The sequence below is a fragment of the Chiloscyllium punctatum genome, chromosome 48, assembly GCF_047496795.1.
Source record: "Chiloscyllium punctatum isolate Juve2018m chromosome 48, sChiPun1.3, whole genome shotgun sequence".
In the NCBI taxonomy this organism is placed as follows: Eukaryota; Metazoa; Chordata; class Chondrichthyes; order Orectolobiformes; family Hemiscylliidae; genus Chiloscyllium; species Chiloscyllium punctatum.
The window spans coordinates 57,730,696-57,757,019 of NC_092786.1; the positions used below are offsets into that span (position 1 = coordinate 57,730,696).

At 40.2% G+C, this 26,324-nt stretch overlaps 1 protein-coding gene across 2 annotated transcripts in view; it reads left to right on the forward strand.

The window, feature by feature from the left end:
- spg11 (SPG11 vesicle trafficking associated, spatacsin) overlaps positions 1–26,324 on the forward strand; it is a 142,768-nt gene that overhangs the window by 83,672 nt on the left and 32,772 nt on the right. For both annotated transcript variants that reach the window (XM_072565333.1, XM_072565332.1), the window contains exons 22-29: positions 172–380; positions 4,527–4,635; positions 4,738–4,897; positions 6,910–7,173; positions 12,233–12,433; positions 13,305–13,412; positions 22,045–22,216; positions 26,070–26,284. In XM_072565333.1, coding sequence (XP_072421434.1) covers positions 172–380; positions 4,527–4,635; positions 4,738–4,897; positions 6,910–7,173; positions 12,233–12,433; positions 13,305–13,412; positions 22,045–22,216; positions 26,070–26,284 — 1,438 coding nt within the window. The remainder of the gene's footprint in view (positions 1–171; positions 381–4,526; positions 4,636–4,737; positions 4,898–6,909; positions 7,174–12,232; positions 12,434–13,304; positions 13,413–22,044; positions 22,217–26,069; positions 26,285–26,324) is intronic.

Here is a 26,324-nt window from a genome sequence, read left to right on the forward strand (position 1 = left end):
CAGTGCATTTAAAGATTATTTAATACAATTATCAGAATTTGGAATTTCTGCTGAACACGGTTTATGGAATTAGGTATTTTTGTAATGCAAGCTAAGTATTAATTGTTTAATATTCTATAAAGAAACCTTTCTCTCTTTGAAAATCTCATTTGCTCCTCTCACCTGTTTTAGGATACAACAAGCAAGCATTGAGGCATACACTCTGGGGTTAGCTCACTTCACTGTACCTGCTGTTGCTGCTGCCTGTGTCGCCTTTCTTGAATTACTTGGTGTTTCCAGCTTTAAACTTAGAATTGATCTTAAAGTTGCAGATGCCATTTTGAAACTTTGGTGCACAAATGCAGAAGAAACTCAACGCAGTTTGTTACGAGACACCTTGGGTAATTATACTGTTTCTCTTGTGACGACAACTTCCAGTTTGTACCATATCGGGTGAAAGTAAATATTGCATTACTTTGTGGTCGCGATTGAGAGATGTGGCTTGCATAGGCATAACTGAGTTATTAATCTAATTGATTGACATTTAGGTTTTACCTTGAATTTAGACTTTTGATATGTCCTTATGGCATGTGTCTTCCAACTGGACATGTTCTTTGGTCTGTTGGAATTAAGATGGTTTATGTTTTGTGATGCTGTCATACCTAGGGTTAAACTACACTTCAGCACTTCTGTTTTTATTTTAAACTATATTTGTTACTTTTTAAAGAAGCTGCAGTCCCCCTCAGGTGAATAGTGAGAGACCTGGACACTGAACATAGGTGGGGGAAGTGGGGTTCAGTTCACTGGATTCTCTAGGTGCGTTGTTCATTGCTCCCAAGTGTCACTTGACCCACTTTCCTCCCTTAGTCCAGGCAGCCATAGCTGTTGCTGCTTCTCAGGCATCCACTTCTGAGGCTTAGGCTGTGCTGGGACGTGATAGTCTTATCAGTGACTACCTCAATGGCGAAAGTTTCGCATTGTCCTAGTTTAGGCCTCTGACATGTGTTTTATCTGTGGAGCTGACTTGTTCAGATCTGTCAGGTGTCCCTGGCTTCCCTATTGGAAGGGGAAGGATTGTCACAAGCAAGGTACTTTTCGCCCACTCTGTCCTGCCTCACCCTACAAAAAATAATATATTTGGTGGTGACTGGATGATTTGCATTCCCTTTTCACTTGTTCATGGATTGTCTGCTGTTGGAACAACCATATTTGTTGCCCATTCCTAAATGTTCTCAAGAAGGTAGTTGTTACCTGTTGTTTAACCACTGTTGTCCATGTGATGGAGGTACGTCCAAAATGACATTAAGTAGAGAGTTCCAGGATTGTGACTCTGATAGTATTTGTAGTTGATCTATCATACCTAGGGTAATGTATGACTTGGATGAAACTTGCAGGTGGTGGTGTTCCCATTGCATCTGTTGCTCTCGTTTTCCTGGAAGGGAAATGTTGAGAGTTTGCAAGGTGCTGTTGCAGGTGACATTGAGTTTGACAATTTATTTCTTGCCTGATAGAACTCCATGGCAGTGCTTGGATTGGAAACAGAAATGAGGTATTAGTTTAACCTTAGGCAGTTGGGAGAGTGAAATGACGAACTGCAACAATAAAATAATAGCAATGGTTGGAATAGCTGCTAGAAAGAGTTTTCTATCTTTGTACAGCTTTACATTAATTTGTCTTACAGCAGCCTATCCAAGGATAGGGCTTGGGGAGGGTCAGTTGTACGGAAAATTATGAAAAAAGTTAAAGTGGAGGAGGGTCCAGCAGAGGTTATTAAAGTTTCCAGAATAAGAAATTGGACAGAGTATGAAAAGTGTCAAGACTCTAAGTTTAGGCACAGCAGGTAAGGGGACAGCTGAGAGGGGGGCAATCATTGCAAGACTGAGGGGGGGTTGTACTTAAATGCACGCAGTATACAAAACAAAGTAAGTGAACTTGCAGCGCAGATTGGAATTGAAATTGGCAGGTACAATGTTGTGGGTATCTCTGAGACATGGCTGCTAGGGGATCTGGGCTGGGCAATAAATACCCAAGGATATGCATCCTATCAAAAGAACAGGCAAAGGAAGCAGGCTTGCCTTGTTAGTAAGGAACAAAACTAAATCGATAGCAAGAAGCGATACAGACTTGAAAGATATAAATCTGTATGGGTAAAGTTGAGGGACCACAAAAGAGAAAGCACCCTGATGGGAGTTGTGTACAGATCTCCTAGCAGTAGGCAAGAAAATATATCAGGAGAAAAAAAAGGTATATAAGAAAAGCATTATTACAATAATCATGGGGGACTTCAGCACGTAGGTGGATGGGTAAAATCAGATTGATAGCAGATCTTGAGAAAAGGAATCACTAGGTCCCCATAGTGTGGAAGCAGGCCATTTGGTGCAATGGGTCCACACCGACCCTCCGAAGAGCATCCCACCCAGACCTAATCCCTTATCCTATCCCTGCATTTCCCTTGGCCAATTCATCTTACTTGCCCATCTTTGGATTGCGGGAGCAAACTGGAGAGGAAATCATGCAGAAACTGGGAGAATGTGCAAGACGACAGACAGTCGTCTAAGAGTGGAAACGAACCTGGGTCCCTGGCGCTATGAAGATGGAGGAGCAGTAACAATGGCAGGGTTCCTGGGTGTAATTTAGGCGGTACAGCAGACATTCATCCCAAGGAAGAAAAAAACCTATTAAGGGGAGGTAACCATACCTGACCAGGGAAGTCAGGATCAGTATAAAAATAAAAGAAAAGACTTACAATGTGGTGAGGATTAGTGGGAAGCCAGAGGAAACCTTTAAAAGCCAACAGAGAACTTTTTAAAAAAAAACACTAAAGGATGAGAAGATAAAATATGACAGTAAGCTAGCTAGTAATATAAAAGAAAATTGCAAGAGTTTTAAAAATATATATAAAAGCTAAGAGAGAGGGAAGAGTGGTCATTGGACCATAAGGTTGGAGAATTGAATTGAATGATTTATTGTCACTTGTATTTTATAGTGAATAATACAGTAAATTACAGTGAAAAGCTTCAAATATTGCCACAGTCTGGTGCCATTTTGAACAGTTTAAGATTTTAAAAGGAAAAAGATGTAACTGAAAGAATCGATCTTCATTCTGCTGCCTTTGCCATGAGTCCTGAGCTGGCTCACCACCAACACAACGCCTGCGCTGCCAGGCCCCTCCTCCACTGCCTCACTACCATTGGCATCAGACCCATTGCTGTACGAATTGCCACTTTTTAAGCACCACCTCTTTGCCGGTGGGTACACCTTGCTGTTGCTGACTCCCGTGATGAACCCACTGCCCTGCAGCCAGGAGTCCCTGGCTCCGCCCTGCCTTGATCACACCAGGAGAGCCTGCACTGGGCCTACTGCAGCCAGCAGTCTTTGGCTGCACTGCCAGGCCAGGCTGTCAGTGTCGAGAGTTCCACTCCGGCTGCCATCCTCTGAGATGTTGCTTTGCTAGCGCTGCCAGCTTGAAGAATCTGCTGCTGCCGCTGCCTCCAATCGCGGGAGGAGTTTTGCCACCACCGGCCCTGAATGAGGATGTCCATGCTGCTGCTGCCTCCAATTGCCGGAGGTGCAACGTCCAGCTCTGACCACCAGGAGGCTGCCACCCCTCGGCGCATGCTTTTGCTGGCATGCCAATGCGTCCAGCCAGCCCCGCCAAGGGAAAGAAAAACAAAAGAAAAGAATGAAAGAGAAAGGGCAGAAGTAAAAAAGGATAAAAAGAAAGAAAGCAGATGGGAGTGGATGATCCCTGAGCAAGATCCCACACATAGCCCTACCATACTACTGCCATCTTGGAGATGTGAAGCAGTGATGGGAAGCAAAGAAATGGTCAGCGAGCTGAATAGGTATGTTGCAGCAGTTTTCATAATGAAGACACCAGCAGCATACCGGAACTTCAAGAGAGACGGTGACAGAGATGAATGTGTTGGCTGTCAAGAAGGAGAAGTTGCTGGGGAAGCTGAAAGGTCTTGAAGGTGGATAAATCTAACGGTGTGGTTGGGGAATCTCATTGAAATTTACAGAATAATGAGAGGTCTGGACAGAGTGGACACAGGGAAGATGTTTCCATTAGTAGGAGGGATGAAGGGTGCAGCTGCACAGTGAAGGGGTGATCCTTTAGAACTGAGGTGAGGAGGAATTTCTCCAGCCAGAGGATGGTGAATCTGTGGAATTCATGGCTGCAGAGGGCTGTGGAGGCCAAGTCAATTAAACAGACAGGTTATCGATTAGAAAGGGCATCAAGGGTTATGGGAAGAAGGCAGGAAAAGGGGGTTGAGAGACATATCAGCCATGATTGAAAGGGGGAGCAGACTCAATGGTCAAATAGCCTAATTCTGATCCTAAATTTTATGGTCTTGTGGATATCTCCTGAATAATTTGGCGCTTTCATAATATCTTGCCCTTTGGAACTTTATTTTATCTCATCTTGCAATCTTTATTTGTTTGTTTTCAAAATTCACAATTCATTGTTGAAACAAAGTTCATGTCCATTGGTCAGTATAGTGTCACATGTCAAAATAAGACTTCTGCCTCTGTGTCTTTTCCAGCTGAAAAACTTCAGAACTTGATTGAATTTAATGGATCAGCAGCAGAGGAATTGCTGACCCATTTAGAAAATGCCACTTGGGAGAACTTAAAAAACAGAGATATAAGCAGGTAAAGGGGCAAAACAAAACCCCACATTTACTAGGATTTGTATCTTCTCTTATTTTGGGTGCAGCTTCACATGATTAGTAATCACGTTAAATTTATTCTTAGGGCATCTTTTGAAGCCAGTCAAGAGTGGTCACTGGTAGCACAATTCTGTAAGCTTCATGGCATTACTGTCAGCTTGGCTTACCTCCAGGAGTGTGCCCGAGAGGATGCGTGGCTGCAGTTTGTGATTTTTGCTCAGCTTCACAACTACCAACCCAATGAGGTAACAAGTTCATAATAATTAATCACTATTTACTTTTTTTTGTTCTTCTGTTACAGTCTACTTTTGCCTGAATTAAATGATTTGAAAGGTTTTTTTTCGCTTTTTTGGTGTCTGCACCTCTTTTCTCCTTTCATTCTTCTGGAAAAAGTAGCCACCAGTTTGCTACCTTTTTCTGAAGAGTCTAACTCACTAATGGAAATGTGTCACTGTCAGAGGCTTAGGATTCCTTTCACTTTGTCCCCATTCACTAGCCCAAATAACCTTTTAAATCTAAAACCCTTCCAAGTATATCTTTATTTAGATACACAAGCAATTTCTGGAACCATAACTGTGTTCTAGTTAAAGCAGATATACAATTAATATACAAGCCAGGAGTTGATTGGCAGTGAAATTTTCTAGAACCTTGGAGAGCAACTGCCTTGATGGAATTGCTGAGTCTCTTAAGTTAAGATGCGATAATTGAAATTTCTGAAATATATGCTGATAATTTCATTCGTATATGCTACTGCCTCAAACATCTATACGCATCTTTGCAGATAATATCATAAATGAGATTGTGATTTTTTGTTTAATTAATAAAATTGCCAGCCATTCTTCATTATTCTAGAGCGTAATGTTAAAAGATTAAATTGGAGTATCTCTTTGGACATTAATGTGATGTTAAAGGGTTAAACTGCATTGACTCCACATTCTGGAAGTGGATGGGGGCAACAGTCATAGATGACTCCCCACTCCATTTGGACAGTCATTTGCTACTACTCCCCCTACTATTATCAAATTAAACTATCATTCTGTCCCTTCCATTCAGAAATGCTTTCTAGCCATCCCCTGTAACTAGATATATGACACCTATATTGTTTCGGGGAGTCACTGAGTCAGGAAGTCGTCTGCATAATGATTCCCAGGATTAGGGCATTTACATTTGCATTATCTCTGAGGATGATCTCATTCTACCATTGTACCTGGGGTAACGTGACTGTGAGGGAATGACTGGGGGTTGTCTTGAGTGGCATGTGACTGAGGGAATGGCCAGAGTATCTGTGAGCATGACCAACTGACCTGTATAAAAGGGATGTGTTTTCTTTATTCAGGCCCTCACTTTGACCCGACTTGGCATGCCTCCGAAGAGGGTCAAAGGGGGTCACCCAGCTTGTACACGCTTTAATAAACTTTAACTGTTTGCAGAAGTTAGTGTGTGCGCATTGTGTCTCGTGTGTGAAACCTCAGGGAAAGAACCTAACAAGTGTGTCCAGGACTCTTCAGACGACATAGGATATGAGTATGACAACAGAGCAATTGTTTTCCTGGACTTTTCTTTCCAGGCACTTGGACTAATAATCCAGATATGTCACCTTAAACCATGCAACAATAGGCTGGGGAATTTAAATTATTTCAGTTCAATAGATCTGGAATCAAAAGCTGGCATTGGTAATGGTGACCATGAACTGACAAATTGGGTGGCAATACAAGTAATTACTATTCCACTTGTTATGCTTGAATGTGAAGCCTGGATATCTGGATGAAGTGTTGAAGGTCACCCCATACCTATGGAATTGTTCCCCAATAAAAGTTGATACTTTTCATAGGACTTTTTTTAATGTGTTAAAAGCTGGTAAGAAGTAAAGTGGACTTGTCGTTCTGTGCAGAAATTCTCTGTACATTTTCTTATGATAGGGATTAGATTCCTACAGTTCATTTAAGTTTTCTTTTGAATTTTACAATTTGTTCTGGTATACATTCAGCATTCATAAAATGCTGCATTATTTTCCATACCCATGTGACAGACACCAGATTAATCTCATTTGCATGCCAGAAATATAACTTCTGGTCTTATTTTTGTCAGAAGAAAATTGAGGTCTGTTTGTTTCATTATACATTGGTCCTCACGTAATTTTCATTACAGACATTAAATTGCTTTAAGCACCTTGAATTGTTAGTGAGCAGTCCAGCTATCTATGTTACTGTTTTCATAACAGTATGTCCTTATGTTGCCATCTGATTCTTTTTGATAGGTGAAGGCACTATTGAAAGACTTCAGTCCTGCTCTTCAAGATCACCTGACACTAGCTTTTCAGAACTTGCAGTTTGTTGCACAAGAAAAGACAGTAATTTGTTCTGTAACGAAGGAAGAAACCAACAAGAGGGATGAATCTCCAGTGGATCTTTTTCAAGTTCTGTATTGGTGCCAGGAGAAGCCAAAACCTTGGCGTTATCTGTTGAGTGAGGCGGTGCGGCACAGTGCCCCCGTGTTGAGTGTTTTGGCTGCATGTTTTCAGGTGAGGACTCTGTGTAGGCTGAACACAGAAAAAGGGATCATGGTTATAAAAGTGTTGCCAATAAATCCTGTCAGGAATTCAGCAAAGACACTTTCGCCCAAGGAATGGTGAGAATTTGGAATTTCCCACTATCCACAGCAGTCAAGGTAAAGACCATATGTGTTTTTAGGGGGAAACTGAATAAGCATTAAAGGAGGAGGAGAAAATAAAATTGTATGCTGCTCAGGTGAGATGGAATACACTGGGAATGGGTTAGTGTGAGGCATAAGTACCAAAATATACCAGTAACTGTGAATGGTCTGTCCCATTGTGATGAATATGATGGATGATAGCAAAGTGTTCGAATATAATGTTCTCAGATTCACTACACATGATATAATCTTAATGTAGATGTGAAATGTGTTACGTGTGAAGTGTGTAGCTGGCTTTGTTTTGCGAAGGAATTTAATTATAAATATTGGCTAGGCTAGAAATGAATTTCTTTAACTAGAATCTCAAAAAAAGCTCAGGAAGACGCCAATTCCATTGTACTAGTAGTAGCCCTGAAATTGGAGCAAAGAAGTAAATTTAGTAATACGATTTCAGTACCTTTTTGTTTAAAAGAATGATAATTGTACTCATTTCACTGTGGGCTTTCTTTTGCCAAGTTTTTGTTTATCTGAAGTGTTGCTTACTAATTGCGTAAATTTTTGTTTTCTTGCCAAAGCCTTGGCTTTTTATTATGAAGTGTTCTAACTTGTTTTTGATTTGATTGTTCTAACATCAAGAAAACTAAATCTTGCTCATTGGTCCATTTCTCCAATTCATGTCAGTTTGGTATAATAATTACTTGCTGACTTGTCACAAACTTCCCATCGATTGTTTGTGCTGTTCTGCACTATAAACTTCAAACTACATCTAGGTTCTAATATTGTTAAGACCAAACAGCCCTGCAGAAAGAGAACTTAATTGACAATAATTGTGGACAAGAGTTTAGCTGTACATACTTCTGTGTAATGCAAATTCCAGCAACCGGCAACCAGCAAATGAAATTTCAGATAAACAAAAGTTGGGCTAAGAAAAGCCCACAATGGAAGAGTGCTAGTACCATGGTCTAAACTGTATTGCAGGACTAGCACCAGCACAATGGAATTGATAGCTTTTTTTAGGATTCTAAGTGAGCTTTCAAAATGTCTCTTTTTCCCTCTCCAGCATTTTCCTGAAAGACTACCAATTGAGGGTTCCACTTGTTATGTACTAGATCAAACCCTTGCAGATATATCAAGGAGATAGTCTAGATTGTAGCTTTTATCTTTTTTTAAAGACAAATGTAAGATGCTGTGTTCCAGATGTAATTCAATTGGTTACATGACTCCGACTTAAGCAAAACATATGTTATACTTCTAGTTAAAATACGAACAAAACAAAGGAGAATTGGTGTAGCTTTAACTCTTGGAAAACTTAACAGAATAATAACTTATTTAACTACTTAAAAACAACTGTTTCAATATAGTAACATTTCATAAACACACCCTTGGCAAAGGCAAATTCAGTAAAACAGATTGTCTCATGTGATTCTGGCAGTAGAGAGAACCCAAGCTCTTAGCTGTGACAGAGATGTAGCAGCTTTGATAACCAGCTTCAAAACACCCAGCAACTGCTGAAGACTAAACAACCCCTGGTTCTGTAGGAGCCTAACTCCCCACATTCATGCTGCTTTTGTTGTTCTAGTCTAAAGAAAAGTTCCAAAGCCTGTCAGGCTATTTACTTTTATTGAGTTGGACCAGATAGCTCATCATCAATAACTCAAGAGCTCTCTTCAAATAAATAAGGACAAAATATTGTATCATGGTATCATCACATAGTGAATTAGCAGGGGCAGCATAATGGAGTTAAAGCCCATGCTGGTTCAGTGGCTTTCCCATCCCATCACGAATTGTGGCTCTAAAGTAGGCGATTAATTCCTACATAAAGGCCTCACCACGTTACAACTAATAATTATCCAGCGGCAGGCACAAGAATTGCCATACGGGAGGCCCAGAAAGCCTGTGGCATGCTTTGTGTGCTCCCTGAAGAAGATAGGGGGACACTAATTCAAGGATGCTCAGTGGCTGATTGAAGGACAAGGCATCAGGAAGGAGAGGGCTGTTGAGAGTCACCCGTACATTTAAGCCCACTCTGGGAAATCGAGATAGAATTTAATGAAAGTGGAGAACTGGTGAGAGCCCTTTGTCACATCTTTTCAGGAAGGTCTGTTTGATGATTTGCCGACTGCACAGGGCCTGACTTTTCCTTTTGATCAACTGTCCTACGGTAGAACTCTCCCCCAAGTACTGTCAGTGAATCACAAGCAAGCTGCTGCTTGATATTTGGTAGTGCTGCTAACATGTAGTGTCTGCCATTAGTATACACCTACATGAGACCCAAGATTGCCAAGGAACCCAGGCCACAGGTAAGGGATGGAGTAGGAACTTAACGGGGTAGGTGCCCCACTGGAATGGACAGGATGTTGGCAGTAAAGGCTGATGGAAGGCTCGCAGCAGTCCTCTCCTGCCAACCTACCACTACCGCCACCACCACCACCACCTCAGGATCACCATAGGAGAGCATTAAATTCAATTCCTGTGTGCGATCCAAATTGACCAGTGTTTCATATTTTGGTGCTCTTCTGCCAGCTATCATTGATTAGTAATTTGAATGGTTTAATTCTGGAGATCAATAAAGTTCTTAATTTCAAAATAATTGTATTCAAAATCAGAGGCATTGTAATCCCTCATTGATAATTCTGAAATTTAAGTTAATTAAAAACAACAATGAGTGAATGTAAGAACAAAACATGTATTGCATAGTGAAATAATTTTATGAATGTGTCTTTGGTAGTTTCTTCTGTATAAGTTCCTACAGAGTTTGGATATAGACTTCAATGCACTATTTATTTTAGTAGCTTGGTTGAGTTTCTGTTGTATGCTGCAGTTGGTCCCATGTCATCTGATTGGAGGTTTGAAACCATTCTAACAAAATGATTGACAAAAAGTGGGTTCCATTTTCTTTATAATTTGCTTTGTTTTTCCTATAGTCTTAGACAAATACAAGTCTTTATTTCTATCACCTTTATGACTATGAAGCATTCCAAAGTGTGTTGCAATCATGAAGTGTTTTTTAAAATTAAGATCAATGTTATAATGTCTAAATACCAGTGAATGAAGTCTAGCATTCCTTTTGTTTTAAATTTCGTGTTAATGGCCGAAGTGTGAAATTCAATAATTGTCACCACCCACTGAAGAGTGGGAGAAGTAGATGAATTAAATGGGCAGAAAGGGGATTTTAAAAAGTATTTCCTTCTTGGGTTTGTCCAGGAAGTATACCTCCTCTGTGAAAGTACTTGACAAAATCGGGCTGTGTCTTTCTATTATATTTTTACCCTTTGAGAGAACCATTTAGTTGCAGTTGTGTAGGACCAAAGGTTCCTTGATTCAGAGATTTACATTGTAATTTCCCTCAAATATGATCAGTTTATTTTCAAGTTGTAACTGTAAAATTTATCATTCATTTTTCAAAGTTGCATTATGCCCCAGAATTGTACATTACAATGAACTGAATGTAAAATGAGACAATACCAGATGACTGAAATTATTTAAACCATATGTTGAAGATTTTGTCTGCACTAGATATTCTCTGTGGGTCTTTTTAAGTAAGTTTTACCTCTATTGTTCAATATATAGTTATATACTAACATGAACCAGGTGTTGCACCTCCTTTTAATGTGTGAGCTGTTCACTGTAATCTCAACTGCATCCACAATCCCAGGGCAATTCTCCTTCCTTCAAGACGACAGATTGATGAACCATTGAATTTATCGCTGATAATAAACAGATTTTATTTTGAATATGATGAACAGAAAGTAGTTTAATGTGAATTTCAATCTATTACTTACTCATTCTTGTAAGGTAGAAAATAACAAAGTGCATTGCATCATCCCTGTTAGGCTGGTCTCAATTAGTAAATCTTTTGAAACTAATTTTTGTTAAACTGAAAGGATATTTTTAAACCCCATCTGATTTGCAGTGTAGATTACTACTGACTCTTTGACCTATAATACTGTAGTCGAAAAGATTGACCTCTCGCTGTATGGCATATACAGGAGTATTCCTCAGGATTGTAATTAAATCCACCTACAGCTTTCCTACTTTGTTCTTCCCCAGCAGCTTTACTTCCAGTGGGATGAAATCATTTGAAAATCACATCCACTTTCCTTTTGTTAATGCATTACCAGGCCTCATTGTCTCAAAACTGATGTTGTGTGTGAGAATACCATCATGACAGAGGTTTCAACTGAGTCTAATTGACATTCCTGGATTTAAGCCCTTGAGAACTGTATAGCTAATAGAAATATTGTAATATAAATAATCTGAAATTTCTTCAAGGTGACAGGCTGTCATTTAACATTGAATATATCTGCATGTTTCTTGACTGAAGATTTATTGTCTGAATGAATGTAACCGCATATGGTATGCAGTTAATTCTCTGACCTTGTTCTCAAGTCAAATCTATGCACAAAACTGTTTAAAATGGTAACAACTACTCAGGACTGGATCTAACTGGGACATTCGTCTTATAATGAAATTATCGTGTCTATGATTCATCATTATATATAGTCAGGTTTCCATTGTGACAGGCTCAATAAATCAGTTAATGAATAAAGTATTAGTTTTAGTATTGACTCAGAATTGAATCTAGAGTAGTACAGACAATAGAAGTGGAATGTTCTCAAAAGCAAAAAAAAACTCCTGAACTTTTAATGTCTGCTACTATATTATTTTCTGAATTTAATTTAAAAGTAAAGCTAGTTTAAGGTAATTAAAAAAGACCAAGTTGCAGACCACCAATGGCGAAACTGTAAGAGTTTGGAAATAAAGATTAGATAATGCAAGCATAGATCTTTTTAAAACAAACTTGGAAGTAGCAAGAGGAAAGACTTTTTGGAGACGAGCAATTTAGATATGGTGGCTTTAGCCTATTCCCCTATTTATGAGTTCATTGCTGTGGTGTTGTGGTAATTGCTCGTCTTTTCCATTCATAGGAAACTGATGTCCTTCAGTGTCTTTGTGTTTGGATTATTATGACATCAGATGATGCAATTGTCTCTGAAGCGACAAAACATATTAATGATTCAATAGAATATCATGAATGGAATCTCCATGATCTTTCGCTGATGTGGAAAGTGTTACTGGAAAGAAGAAAAAGTAAACAACTTGTTCGAGGATTTCAGCTTTTTCAGAAGGTAGTGCATGGTTTTCTTAATTTAATGCTGCATTTTGACTTTTTAGCGAGTGATAGAACAGTTTGGCACAAATGAATAAACCATGAGAGAGCAAAACTAGGCTCCCTTGTGAGCCAACTCACTGCCAAAGGTCCAATGTTCTTGGTTTGTCATCAAAACTGACGAATTTCAGCCATGACAGCAGTTTGGTTGCTACAGACTTCACCTTCCCAGATGTAGGGAGCGTAAAAATGTGCCAGGATTCCCAATGTTAATTGGTATTATGATTCCAGCAGAACAGTCTGACCAACAGCAAGAGTGAAATTTTGGATTCCGGTGTACTGCTTTTCCATATTCCAATAACTTTGAGATGCACTATATTATAGATTTCCAGCTGGGCAATATGGTTTAAATTACCCCTGAAATTTGGGTTGGCTTGAATGAGTTGCTACTCCTTCAAGTCTGTGCGTGCGTACCATACCAAATCAGAGCTCTGATATTAAGGCTAACAGTTGTGGTGTGATATAGCATTGTTGAAGACAGTACCCTGACCAAACCAGGAATCCATCATGCAAATAGAGAATGTTGAAAGTCCAAGGACAAAATTTAAAAAGCAGATTTCCATGGAAACGTTGCTCCCTCAGTAAATAACCATAGTAAAGGATTAACAGATTGTTTCCCTAAGTGCTGACTGTGTGCCTTTGCAGACTGCTTTTTACAGAATGGTCATTCCAGAAATATTAGTGTTAATATTGAAGGAATCTGTATCTTTGTGTCAAAATAAGATTCTTTTTTTTGTAATTGAAACAACGGTCACTTTTGTGACTTTTCTTTTGACAATAACCAATGGCCTGTTCTTTCCTATATCATGTGTTTTTTTTATTTTTGAAAGCACTGTCCGTGGGTCTACATGTTAGAGATGTATGAATTGTGCACAGAACACAAGAATTATCAAGAATCAAAGTTGAAACTTCAGGAATTCCAGAAATGCTTACTGACTGTGAGTGTGTAATTTTTCATCTTCTGAGCTAGCTGATCTGCATTGAGTTGGGAACAGTATAGAGTGTACGCTACAATGATTTTGAGAGTGAACATTTTTGGGCATTGCCTGTTGACGTCATGAATCAAGTTTTTAGAAGTATTGAATCATGGTCCATTTTTTGCAGAAACCATTCTATTTGATCCATTCTGACTATAATGACATCTAATTTCTGCCATTGCTTTGATTTTTGTTTTCCTTGTTGACCAGCAATTTCTTTCACTACAGATAATTTGGCAGTTGTCTTTTGAAAGCTTCGATTTGCATCTGCTGTCATGGCTCTGCGAAAGATTTTTGTAGATTCTAACCACCTTTTTTTTTAAAGAAACTTTTCCTCTGTAACTGCTTTTCCCAATCATCTTAAGTTGGTGTTCTGTAGTTCTCAACCCTTCTGCTAACAAGAGCAGTTTTTCCTTATCCATTCTGTCAAGACTCCTTGTGCTTTTGAAAACCTCTATCGAGTCTCCTTTTCACTTTCCTAAGGAGAAAGGCACCAGCTTCTCCAATCTATCCACATGTTTGAAATTCCCCAACCTTGGAACTATTTTTGTGAATCTTTCCTCCACCCTGTCATGTCTTCCTACGCTGCCCAGAAGTGATGCTGCACAATTAAAATCTCTCAAAATAGCAAGAAGACATTTTTTATTCATGGAAAACTGAAACAATTACAGCCTAAGAATCTGTTCAGTGTGATTTGGAATTGTAACAAATCAATCTGTCTCCTACCATTTAGTATGTGCCCACAGCAGAGGAAACTGGCTTGGTAAACTGAAACTTAGTTTGTAACCTGAATGAGGCAGTGTGCCCCATAATGAACAGTTATCTTTTGTGCTATTGTAATTTTCTGCAGGATCCAGCGGGCTGCCCAACGTATATTCATTTCCCAAGTGACCAAGATAAAAATCAACAATGTTGGCACTACGAGTAATTTTACAAATATAAAGCAAACCTTAGCATTGTTTTCCTTTCGGAATATTTTGTTCAAGTCACCTTTGCAATTGCTCAACTTAGTATTGTAGTTTCAATCTTGAGTTGTGAGTCCAACAGTGAGCTAAACACATCATAACCAACTCTTGAGAAAAGAGTCCATGTTGCTAAAATTCCAGAATAGAACATCTAGGCTACCCATTATTTTGCACTTCTGACTTGACACTTGGGTATTGCTGATAAAATAATACACTTTGTCTGGGACTCCTTAGGACAATTTGGAAGAAATAACAACTGAAAAGGAAAATGGCATATATAATGTATGAGAGGAGAGTGCTGATTGGTTGGCAGGAGAACGCTGTTGGAGGCATTGTGCATGTTTCATGACAATGGTGACTGATAGTCAAATGCCAATCTTTGTTTTAATATTTGTAAAGTTTGTTGGCTCTAATTGGTTCAGGCATTGCTCTGAGAACCAAACCAGAAAATGACTGCCACCTATTTTGTTAAACTGAAGCAGGTGTTATATGCCTGTGTGTGTCTACAAAGAGTAAGGCCCTGTCTAATAATACCATACCAAACCAGCAAAACTCATTACATAGTTACCAAGACTAGATGTGACTCTGCGATTGATTGACATTTTCCAGATAATCCTGAGTATGTGAAGAACTATACTGATGACTAATTTGGGAACTGCAAGGTTTGTAGCTCAGGTTGAGATTTAGGGTGTAGGTTTGCTCGCTGAGCTGTAGGTTTGATATCCAGACATTTCATTACCTGGCTAGATAACATCATCAATGGCGACCTCTAAGTGAAGTGAAGCTGTTGTCTCCTGCTTTCTATTTATATCTTTCTCCTGGATGGGGTTCCTGGGGTTTGTGGTGAGGTCATTTCCTGTTCATTTTCTGAGGTGTTGATAGATGGCATCTAGATCTATGTCTTTGTTTATGGCATTGTGGTTGGAGTGCCAGGCCTGTAAGAATTCTCTGGCATGTCTTTGCTTAGCCTGTCCCAGGATAAATGTGTTGTCCCAGTCGAAATGGTGGTTTTTTTTTCATCCATGTGTAGGGCTACGAGGGAGAGAGGGTCGTGTCTTTTTGTGGCTAGCTGGTGTTCATGTATCCTGGTGGCTAACTTTCTTCCTGTTTGTCCTACGTAGTGCTTGTGGCAGTCCTTGCATGGAATTTTGTAGATGACGTTGGTTTTGTCCATGGGTTCTACTGGGTCTTTTTAAGTTTTAGTTTTTGTTTGAGTGTGTTGGTGGGTTTGTGTGCAACTAGGATTCCGAGGGGTCTTAGTAGTCTGGCTGTCATTTCTGAAACTTCTTTGATGTATGGTAAGGTATTTAGGGTTTCTGGCTGTGTTTGGTCTGCTTGTCGTGGTTTGTTCTTGAGGAATCTGTGCACTGGGTTCTTTGAGTATCTGTTCTTCTTGAACATGTCGTATAGGTGGGTTCGCTACATAGATGACACCTTTGTCATCACAAAACGAAACAAGATAGAGGAGACATTTAATATCATCAACAACACCCTCACAGGCATAAAGTTCACCAAGGAGGAAGAAACTGACAACAAACTCGCATTCCTGGACGTCACAGTAGAAAGAAAGGACAAGAGAGAATTGCAAACCTGCGTATACAGAAAACCGACAAACACTGACCAAATACTTAACTACACCAGCAACCATCCCAACACACACAAACAAAGCTGTATCAGAGCACTATTCCAATGAGCCACCACACATTACAGCACAGATGAACTTCAAAAAACAGAGAAGAACCACCTATACGACATGTTCAAGAAGAACAGATACTCAAAGAACCCAGTGCACAGATTCCTCAAGAACAAACCACGACAAGCAGACCAAACACAGCCAGAAACCCTAAATACCTTACCATACATCAAAGAAGTTTCAGAAATGACAGCCAGACTACTAAGACCCCTCGGAATCCTAGTCTTGCACAAACCCACCAACACACTCAAACAAAAACTAACAAACTTAAAAAGACCCAGTAGAACCCATGGACAAAACCAACGTCATCTACAAAATTCCATGCAAGGACTGCCACAAGCACTACGTAGGACAAACAGGAAGAAAGTTAGCCACCAGGATACATGAACACCAGCTCGCCACAAAAAGACACGACCCTCTCTCCCTCGTAGCCCTACACATAGATGAAAAAAAACCACCATTTCGACTGGGACAACACATCTATCTTGGGACAGGCTAAGCAAAGACTTGCCAGAGAATTCTTACAGGCCTGGCACTCCAACCACAATGCCATAAACAAAGACATAGATCTAGATGCCATCTATCAACACCTCAGAAAATGAACAGGAAATGACCTCACCACAAACCCCAGGAACCCCATCCAGGAGAAAGATATAAATAGAAAGCAGGAGACAACAGCTTCGCTTCACTTAGAGGTCACCACTGATGATGTTACCTAGCCAGGTAATGAAAAGTCTGGATATCAAACCTACAGCTCAGCGAGCAAACCTACACGCTAATTTGGGAATATCAGTCTGGCTTAGTGTGGGGCATTTGCAAGTGCTGGAATCTATGTATGTTAATAACAGATTCATAAGCCAACCTAATAGCACTGTGTATCATACAGTACAAATATTGTTTTGCTGTATTTTGGCATTTCATGCAAACTGTCCTGATGACACAAGATGAAAAGCGTCCACAAAATGTCATTTTTAAGCAATGCCAGAGTTTGTGTTACCAAATGAGAAAATAATAATACTTACAGGTTAAGTTTCCTCAGTCTTTGAGGTGTGAACATCCTTGATTCTACAATCCTCCTTGTATATATTTGTTTAAAACTGGACTGATGTTTGATAGTTGTGTTAGCTTGGCACCAAATAAAACTATGGATTGTACTTTCCGAAAACTTTTCCCATAACTTATAGCAAGTTAGTGATGTAAATGTCAATGAATGATCCTGAATATGTCTCTTCTTGTCACCCTCTGATTAGCTGTCCCTTAAAATTAAAAGGAAATTTATTGAAAATTTAGTTATGCAATGGATGGTAACTCTGGGTAAATGAGCTTTACCCAGTCATTATTCTGATTTGCAGTTGAGCACAGACTTTACTGGCAGAGACTGCAGATTAGTAAAATAATTATGGGGAAAAAGTGCATGGAGAATAATGGGCACAAGACTATGTTCTACTATTAAACCTTATTTATACACCAGTATACTGTCACTTACATTACTAACTGTAACAGCCAAATATCACGAAACTTCATTGTATGTGTGCATTTTATGATGACAGGGAACAGTTGTACATTATAAACACTTCATCTCAAAATCTCACGTCTGTGTCTTAATCTTCCTAGGAGATCCATACAAAAATGAGCGCTTTAATATTTCTTCACTCTTGCAACCTCACTTCTGGAATTGATCTGGCAATAAAATTGACTGGTCTGAACTGAAAGATATGGTCCTTAACCTGAGCTGTGAAATGTTTTAAAAATAACTGCCAGACTCTTTAGGAGGGATCGTAAACATTTAAAAATCTTCTTCATTCTGTCAAACATTTTGCTTTTGTGAACCGTCTTGTGGTATTTGCAATTTATTTTTTAGAATTATTAATATTGAACGATGTTGCCAGAAATAAGATGCTTGTTACAAAACTTGTGAAGGAATTGAGGGTAATAATTGTTGCTATTGTGTATTTTTTGGAAGGTAGAATGAGTTGGAACAGGTTGGGAATTGTAATGCAGTCCAAACAGGCAAAAGAATGATTCCTGAAATTCAATGTCATAGATGGCTTTGTGCCTATTTCCCACTAAACACAATACAGAATTCCCATGGCATGCATTTCTGTGTTTGACAATTGATTTAAAATAGATTTTTCTTGCTTTCACACAGCTATGACCTTTTTGTTGTACCTTACAAGACGTGTGAAGAATTTATTGACAGTATTTTTGCCATAAAAAGGCTTTCAGACTTACCAAAAAAAGACAGTTGTATGATTAAATTCAACACACTATTGGTCATGAAAATTATTTGCCAGCCAGGAATTTTTGGCAAGTTTTGTACAGAGCAAATCATTTACACTATTTGCATCTCAATTAATATGTTGGCAAGTAGATTATCAGTGATGCAATGGACTACACATGGCCATCAATTATGCACAGTCTTACTAGCTGAATACTTGGTATTGGATATTAAAGTTGGGAGGTGAAATATGATGGGGTGCTTTCTTTAACATCCAAATGTCACTATTTTTAAAATGGGAGCTTCAGAATAGCATTCTGAGGCACTTCTAAAGAAATATGGCTAGATTCTTGATTTGGCTGACCTCTCCTTGCGCTGATCATAAAATCCCCAAGCTGAATGCCATCTGTGATGTGGTCCTCACCTCTGGTTGCTTCCCAAGATAAACTTCTGTAAATGGTGTGTGAGACAGTATTGTGTAAAGATGGCTGGAGCAATATCTTTGTAGACGCTGCGTTCTCATTTCAGAGATTCAGGTTATTTCATGAACTGTTTCTGCTTAAAATACAGAAGTATCGGCAATACGCTGCCCTACAGCTGGTGAAATGTCTTCTTTTGAGCTCTCCTCACTGTAAAATTCTGTGCGTGTATCCCAGACTTTCCAAAAGTGCAAGTGGTACTGGCAGCAAGTTAAAAGATGTCACCAACTCATAATAACCTTGCTACCTCCCTCAACTTCCATCTGCAGAGCTATCATTAAAAACGAGAGCGCACATACAGAATCTTGAGCCTGCTCTGCTAAATCATGGTTTGCTGTTCTCCTACCTCAACTTTCCAATATGTTCCCCATTTCCCTTGAATCATGAAATCTAGCAATCTGTCAGTCCGTGCTTTTGAAAACACTGAATGATGGAGCACCACAAGCCTTTGGACTAGTGTCATCCAAAGGTTCACAACCCTCTGGGTAAAGAAATTTCTCCATTTCTCAGTCCTAAATAATCAACCTCTTGCATTGAGGTTGTGTCCCCTTGTCGTCTAACATCAATGACATAAAGGTGACGATCAACCAGGAAATAAAACTAAATCAACAATATTGGGGGAAGAATATAAATTGGGTACTTTAAGGAATCAAAATTATTTCATCATTTATAATGTTTAAGTTGGGAATGTGCTGGAATACTCCCTACTCGGCTGAAAAGTTGTTGCTACTGCATCCACTCAAGGTGTTTAGTAGTATCAAGGCTGCATTAGTCCATGTGATTGACATTTTTAGCATGGAAGTATCTATCTGCTTCCACTGTGCTTTGTGCTTCCAGTGTTTACATTGCTGAATCCCTTTCAGCAGTATAGGTAGACGATCCTTTATCTGAAATGCTCGAGACCAGCTGTTTTTCGGAATTTGGAATATTTCGATTTTCAGAATAAGTGACAGCCTAATGATGAAATTTTTAAAAATCTTAATTGAGGAGCAGACTTCTAAGAAAGAACAGGCTGGTTGGTACTTGGCGGTGGGGTTGATGTTCCCTAAAGTGCTGTGTGAGATGGCACAGGGTGGGTTGTGGGGGTGGGGGGTGCGTGGACCTGACCAGGTAGTCACTGAGGAAACTGTCTTTGCGGAAAGGGGTGGGGAGGGAAATAGATCCCTGGTGGTGCGGTCCGTTTGGAGGTGGCAGAAATGTTGGCGGATGTGATTTATATGGAGGTTGGTAAGGTGGAAGGTGAGGACCAGGGGGGTTCTGTTCTTGTTGCAGTTGGAGGGGTGGGGTTTGAGGACGGAGTTGCGGGATGTGGATGAAATGTGTTGGAGGGTATCTTCAACCATGTGTGAAGGGAAATTATAGTCTTTAAAGGAGGAGGCCATCTGGTATGTTCTGTGGTGTAACTGGTCCTCCTGGGAGCAGATACAGTGGAGGCGGACGAATTGGGAATACAGGATAGCATTTTTGCAGGAGGTAAGGTTGGAAGAGGCGTAATCCAGGTATCTGTGGGAGTTGGTGGGTTTCTCCATGTCTTGCACCTCTGCCCTCAAACCCCACCCCTCCAGCTGCAACAAGGACATAACCCCCTCTCTCTCTTTTCTCTTCCCCCTCTTCCCCCCCCCCGCCCGCCCCCCCCCCCCCCCCCCAACCACTGGTCTTCACCTTCCACCTTACCAACCTCTGCATAAACCGTATCATCTGTCGACATTTTCGCCACCTCCAAATGGACTCCACCACGAGGGATCTATTTCCCTCCCCACTCCTTTCTGCAAAGACCATTTCCCTCCATGACTACCTGGTCCCGAGCAGACCACCCTCCCCTCCTGGTACCTTCCCATGCCACCGCAGGAATTGCAAAACCTGCGCCCACACCCCTCCCTCACCTCCATCCAAGGCCCCAAAGGAGTCATCCACATCCATCAAAGTTTCACCTGCACTTGCACCAATGTAATTTACTATATCCGTTGCTCCTAGTGCTGTCCCCTTTACAGTGGGGAGACTGGATGCCTTCTCGCAGAGTGCTTTAGGGATCATCTCTGGGACAACCACACCAATCAACCCCACTGCCCTGTGGCTGAACATTTCAACTCCCTTCCCACTCTGCCGAGGACATGGAGGTCCTGGGCCTCCGCCACCACCACTCGACTTTTGGAGGAAGAATGCCTCATCTTCCGCCTCGGAACACTTCAACCCCAGGGCATCACTGAGGACTTCACCAGTTTCCTCATTTCCCCTCTCTTTCCCCCCCCTTACCACAGTTCTAACCTTCCAACTCAGCACCATCCTCATGACCTGTCTCACCTGTCAACCTTCCTTCCCACGTATCCGCTCCACCTTCCCCTCTGACCTATCACCTTCATCCCCACCTCCATCCACCTATTGTAATCTTAACTACCTTCTCCCCAGCCCCACCCCCCTCCCATTTATCCCTCCACCCGGAGGCTCCTCCCTTAATTCCTGATGAAGGGCTTTTGCCCAAAATGTCGGTTTTCCTGCTCTTCGGATGCTGCCTGACCTGCTGTGCTTTTCCAGCACCACTCTAATCTTAACTGTTTACACGCCAAACAACCTTGCTAATGAGCAAAATCTTCACAAAAAATAACCTTGGGATTTCTGATCTTTTCGGATTTTGGCTGTTTGGATAAAGGATAGTCTACCTGTACAAGGTGCAGCTTTCATATCTTCATAGCATGAAACGCTGCATGCCAAGCTAAATCTGTTGTGGGGCTATTTTGCCCACACACCCAATTTATCTTGCACACAATGGCTGAAGGACCTTTTTCCATATTGAAAAGACTATCTGCATCCCTCTGTAACCTCCTTATCTTCTTCATAACATACTTTCCCACCTATCCTGATGTCACCTGCAAATTTAGCTACCAAGCCTTTACTCTTCTCATTTAAATAATTACGGTAAATTGTAAAAAATTGATACCCAAAACACAGCCCCGTGGGTTTCCACTCATCATATTCTGCCAATGTGATGAAGTTCCTTTTGAAGTACTGTACATAACTATTAAGGCATTGTGCAGGATTACTGGGAGAAGAGGGGAGGCTAGCATTAAGTGAGATGGGAGAGTCCTTGTGGACACAATAAGCTGAATGGCTGCCTTCCATACTGTAACAATTCTATAAATCTGTCTTCCAAAATAGGTTACCTTTGTAAATCAAAGTTATTCTGCATGCCTTAAAATGGTTGTTCCATAATTCTTAACAAATACTTCTTTCTTTGTCACAGTTGAAGGCAGAAGATTCAACAAGTACTGACATCCCAATCCAATGGATGGAATCACAAGCTGATTTACTTCTGAAGCTGATGATACAACAATGTCCAACACAGTATGAACTTGGAAAGCTACTGCAGATACTGGCTGATGTGGACTGTACCCTGAAAATAAGTGAAGATTTTGGTAAAGTTAATAAAGATTTTGCACTTGTTTGTACTTTACCCAACCTCAGGGCACCCTTAAACACTTCAGAGCCACAAAGTGCGGTTGAAGTGTGGTCACTGTTGCCTTCCTCAAAAGGCAGTTTATGCAGAATCTTTAAATATTTTGTAGTCAGAGGTAGAGCGATTCTTGATTATTAAAGGGTTGTGAGATTATCATGGGTATGCAGCAATATAGAGCTGACATTTAAATCTGATCAGCCACAATTGTTATCAGCTTGAAGCGCTGAAAGGCCTTCTCTTGTTTCTTGTTCGGATGTTGCAATGTAGGAACCGTGACAGTAATGAGGTGATGACCAGATAGTCTGCTTTAGTGCTGTTGGTTGAGTTTTAATCATTGAAGCATGAGGATGTTGAAGACTTGCAGTAAGAATTGGAACAAAATTTAGTGGAATGAGATGGACAGGAACATTATGGCATTTTGAGGAGGTTCCCTGTTCGTCCGAGAGATTGTTATTCTGCCCATACTTGTTGCATTGTTGACTGACAGTCAGATCCACCGATTAAATATCCACCCCTATGTACTCCACTGGAACTCCAGGTTTGGGTTTGAATCGTGTAGGAACCAGATCCTGCCATGAAAGCAGACATGACATCCACAGCCTGTTGCTGATTGAACACTGCTGTGTATGAACCCTAGATATGTGTGTGGTTTTGTATGTGCTTTTGACAGTTTGCAAGAAACTCCTGTTCACAGATGGGGTGACTTCAGGCAAATTGACAGGTGTAAATTAATCTTAATTTAAAATTTCCAACTTTCCTTTCACATGAAACTCTTCAACTCACGCAAATTTTGATTGGGTTAGGAGGGGAAGGGGGAGACCTATCAGAAGATTGTGCAATCTGCATGTTTGTGAATATTTCCTATCCATGTTTTAACCAAATTTTAGGATATTGTGGAGTTTCTAGGTAGTTTGCTCGTTCAGTTTGTGATGCTACTCAAATCTCTAAATGAGATAGAATCTTCAGGTGTGTTAGCTACTGCCTCCCTTTTATTCATACTAAGGAGCAGAATTCTTTTTTTATTATTGTCTTGTGCTGGGTCTGTAGCTACCTTGTTGCTGACTGCCACTTTTTGAGATCTTTTTACTAATAACAAGGTACAAGGGTTAAGGTCAAAGTGAATAACTCTTAGATAACTTCAGTATTGCTGGTGAATAGAATCTGGTGTCAGTTTAAAAAATGCAGGCTCATGGAATCTTCCCACTGCTCCTCGATTTCTAAAGTGGTAGGGGGGAAGGGATTGCCATGTGGTTTGCATTAATTGTAAAAAGCTTTCATTCTTAGGTAGGGAAATGAATTTCACACAGGATAAACCAAAAATTCAACTGTATGGAAACAATTTTCCATATGCTATGAATCATACAGGAAGGTAATAGCTTACTGAAACCTCTCTCTTTGACAATTGGGGTATTACTAAATAGATCTGGGGGGCTGCATAACATTAAAATGCTTATTTATAGAAGAACATAATCTGCAAGCTGGGTTTATATTGAATGATAAACATGTCATCCAGACAAACCTTTCACAGTGAATTTATGAGGGAAAGATGTTTTAATGTTGAACTTCCTGATGATCTCAAGTGCTGTACTCTTTGACTAGTTAACTAAAACCAAACCTATGCAGAAATTGTTTACTAAGACCTCAGGATTGACTGTTGAAGTTAGTATCTGTAACTCAATGGTATATTGCATAATTGTTCCTGCATGGTCAAATCAGATAATCAGTGTACGGAGCTAATTACATTGTAGAGACCCATTATTAATTGAATACTTTTGTCTGCGGGAGATCCTGATATATTGTCGGCAGAATGTTTCTGCTTGAATAACGGAAATGGACCCGAAAAAGTAATTTGCACCCATTTTCAGGCATAACCCGAGTGCTGACAGTCTGAACGGGCCTGTGGTGATTGGTGGTGGCAGCTACCTGGAGTTGTAATGTTGATCTAGGGAGTGCACATCTGACTGGACCGTCCAGTAGGATTTACAGACTTACGTCTGATCCTTTCTCAGCCTACCCTGTGGGTGTCTTTGAAGGGCTGCTACTTAGGCTACTACAAAAACAAATGAAAACCTGGCTGAGATTGCGTGGTTATGGCACTAAGTTGTCCTGCAGCTGGGAAAGATGTTTTATTGTATTTCTAACTTGAGTAGGCACTTTATCTAACAAGATAGAAGCTATGCTACTGTCATATATGGAGCATAGTTGTGCTACATCAGATTTAGGCCTGAAAAATTGACAAAACATGTTCTGATTTCTTTCTAACTGATTGTGGCTGAACAAGATTGTCAGATTAGCCTTTTTGCAACTAGTTGGAGCAAAAGACTACTGAAACAATACTTTATTTCAGCTGCGTCTCTGTTTTTCTGACCTTGGCCTTTCCTGATATAATGATGCATTATATGTTACGGTACAACTTGCTGAGTAACAAACAGATGACTTTTGCTTTTCATCCTCGCTCTCGCTCCTTTGTAACTTTTGTCTCCTATATTCCCATAGACACTCTTTTTCCACAGCTGTTGGGAGCTACCTGGCTTGAATTTAGAACTAGCAAGGTTCTCTGACATATTCCTTTGAGGCTTCAATTTGCTTTATGTTCCCACTTAAGTCATATTCAATCCCTGCGTCTGCTAAATCACTCCTATTGATGTCATTTTATGGTGCTACAATGCATTTTATTACTGTTTCTTTCTTTGTCTGTGAGAAATGAAGTCAATGAGCACCACCCCTCAGCTCTTTGAGATTTGTTTTGCTCCAGCTCAAATAATCTCTGGCTCTCACAGGTCCTCCTTAAATGTACTTTTGCAAGTTGTCTTTGGCTGGTACAGTTATCTTTTTCCACCTGTTGGTGTCTTTCTACTACTGCTGTGGTTCAGCCTATGTCTGGGGGAGACACAATGTGACAAACTAACATCAGTGAAGTACACCACAGGTGCATCTGATCAGTCTTGTGTAGCATTTCCTCATTGGTGATATTGTCTTTCCATAAGATACTCAGGATCTTGTACAGGCTTTGCAGGTGAAAATATCCAATTGGCATAACAGCTTTTCTGCTCTCTTCCATGTGTCAATGATCTAGGTTTCAGTTGGTATGGCAACAGGCATGCAGACACACAAGCTTATGGCTTTGTTGATAGTGTGGATACCCACGCCTTGTGCGGCCACAGAAAGACCACTGCTGCTTTACTGATGTGCAGATGTCAATCTCTACAGCTCCCAGCCTGATATCCCTCCTTTTGGGAGGGGAAGTGTTGATGTACTCAATACTCTGTTGACTGATGAACAAGCATTGTAGCTGTCTGTCTTCATCGTCTTGGACACCTTGTGGCTGATGTTTGGACCAGTCTTGGTGCCGATACTCTCAAGGCTGGTAATTATGATTTGGAGTGCATCCGACTGGTCGGTCAGTGAGATGGGGTTGCTGCAAAATCAGGTCTGTCAATCGATGCTCTTGCCACAAGTTACCAAAATCTACAACATCATCACCTTTCTCATGATGAAATTAATAACCAAGAAGAAAATGGATGGGGAGAAATTAAAATGAAATGAAATTAAGTCAATTATATTGGTTGTCCAAACCAAGGGTACAAAATTACTTCTATTTTGTTGAGAGGAATGTGATTTTGAAAATATTTTCTGTTATGAAAAATTGCATTTTTTTTTAGTTTTGAAACTAAAAATGACACATTATTTCCACAATATTTTCTTTATTTCATGTTTCCAGAATAAAGTAAATATTGCACAAAAGTGTATATCGTAATATAACGTTTACACGTTCTAGTGTATCAATAAATATTTGCGTTCTTTTTCATTAGGGCTAGATTTCCGAAAACTCAGCAGACTCAGTCAGCTCCTGCAAGACACCTCGATCTCTATTGATCCTTCCCTCCTCGTTGACTGCAGCACAGGCACTTTGCAGAACATATGTGGACAAATTCTGGACCAACTGCAGAAGAAGGGACTTTTTGCTTTAGCTAGACAGGTGGCTGACCTTGCCCAGCTTCCGGTTGATCACTTAGTGGTCCATGAGGTAATATTTTGTATTTCTGAAATATTTACCTGTGGATCAA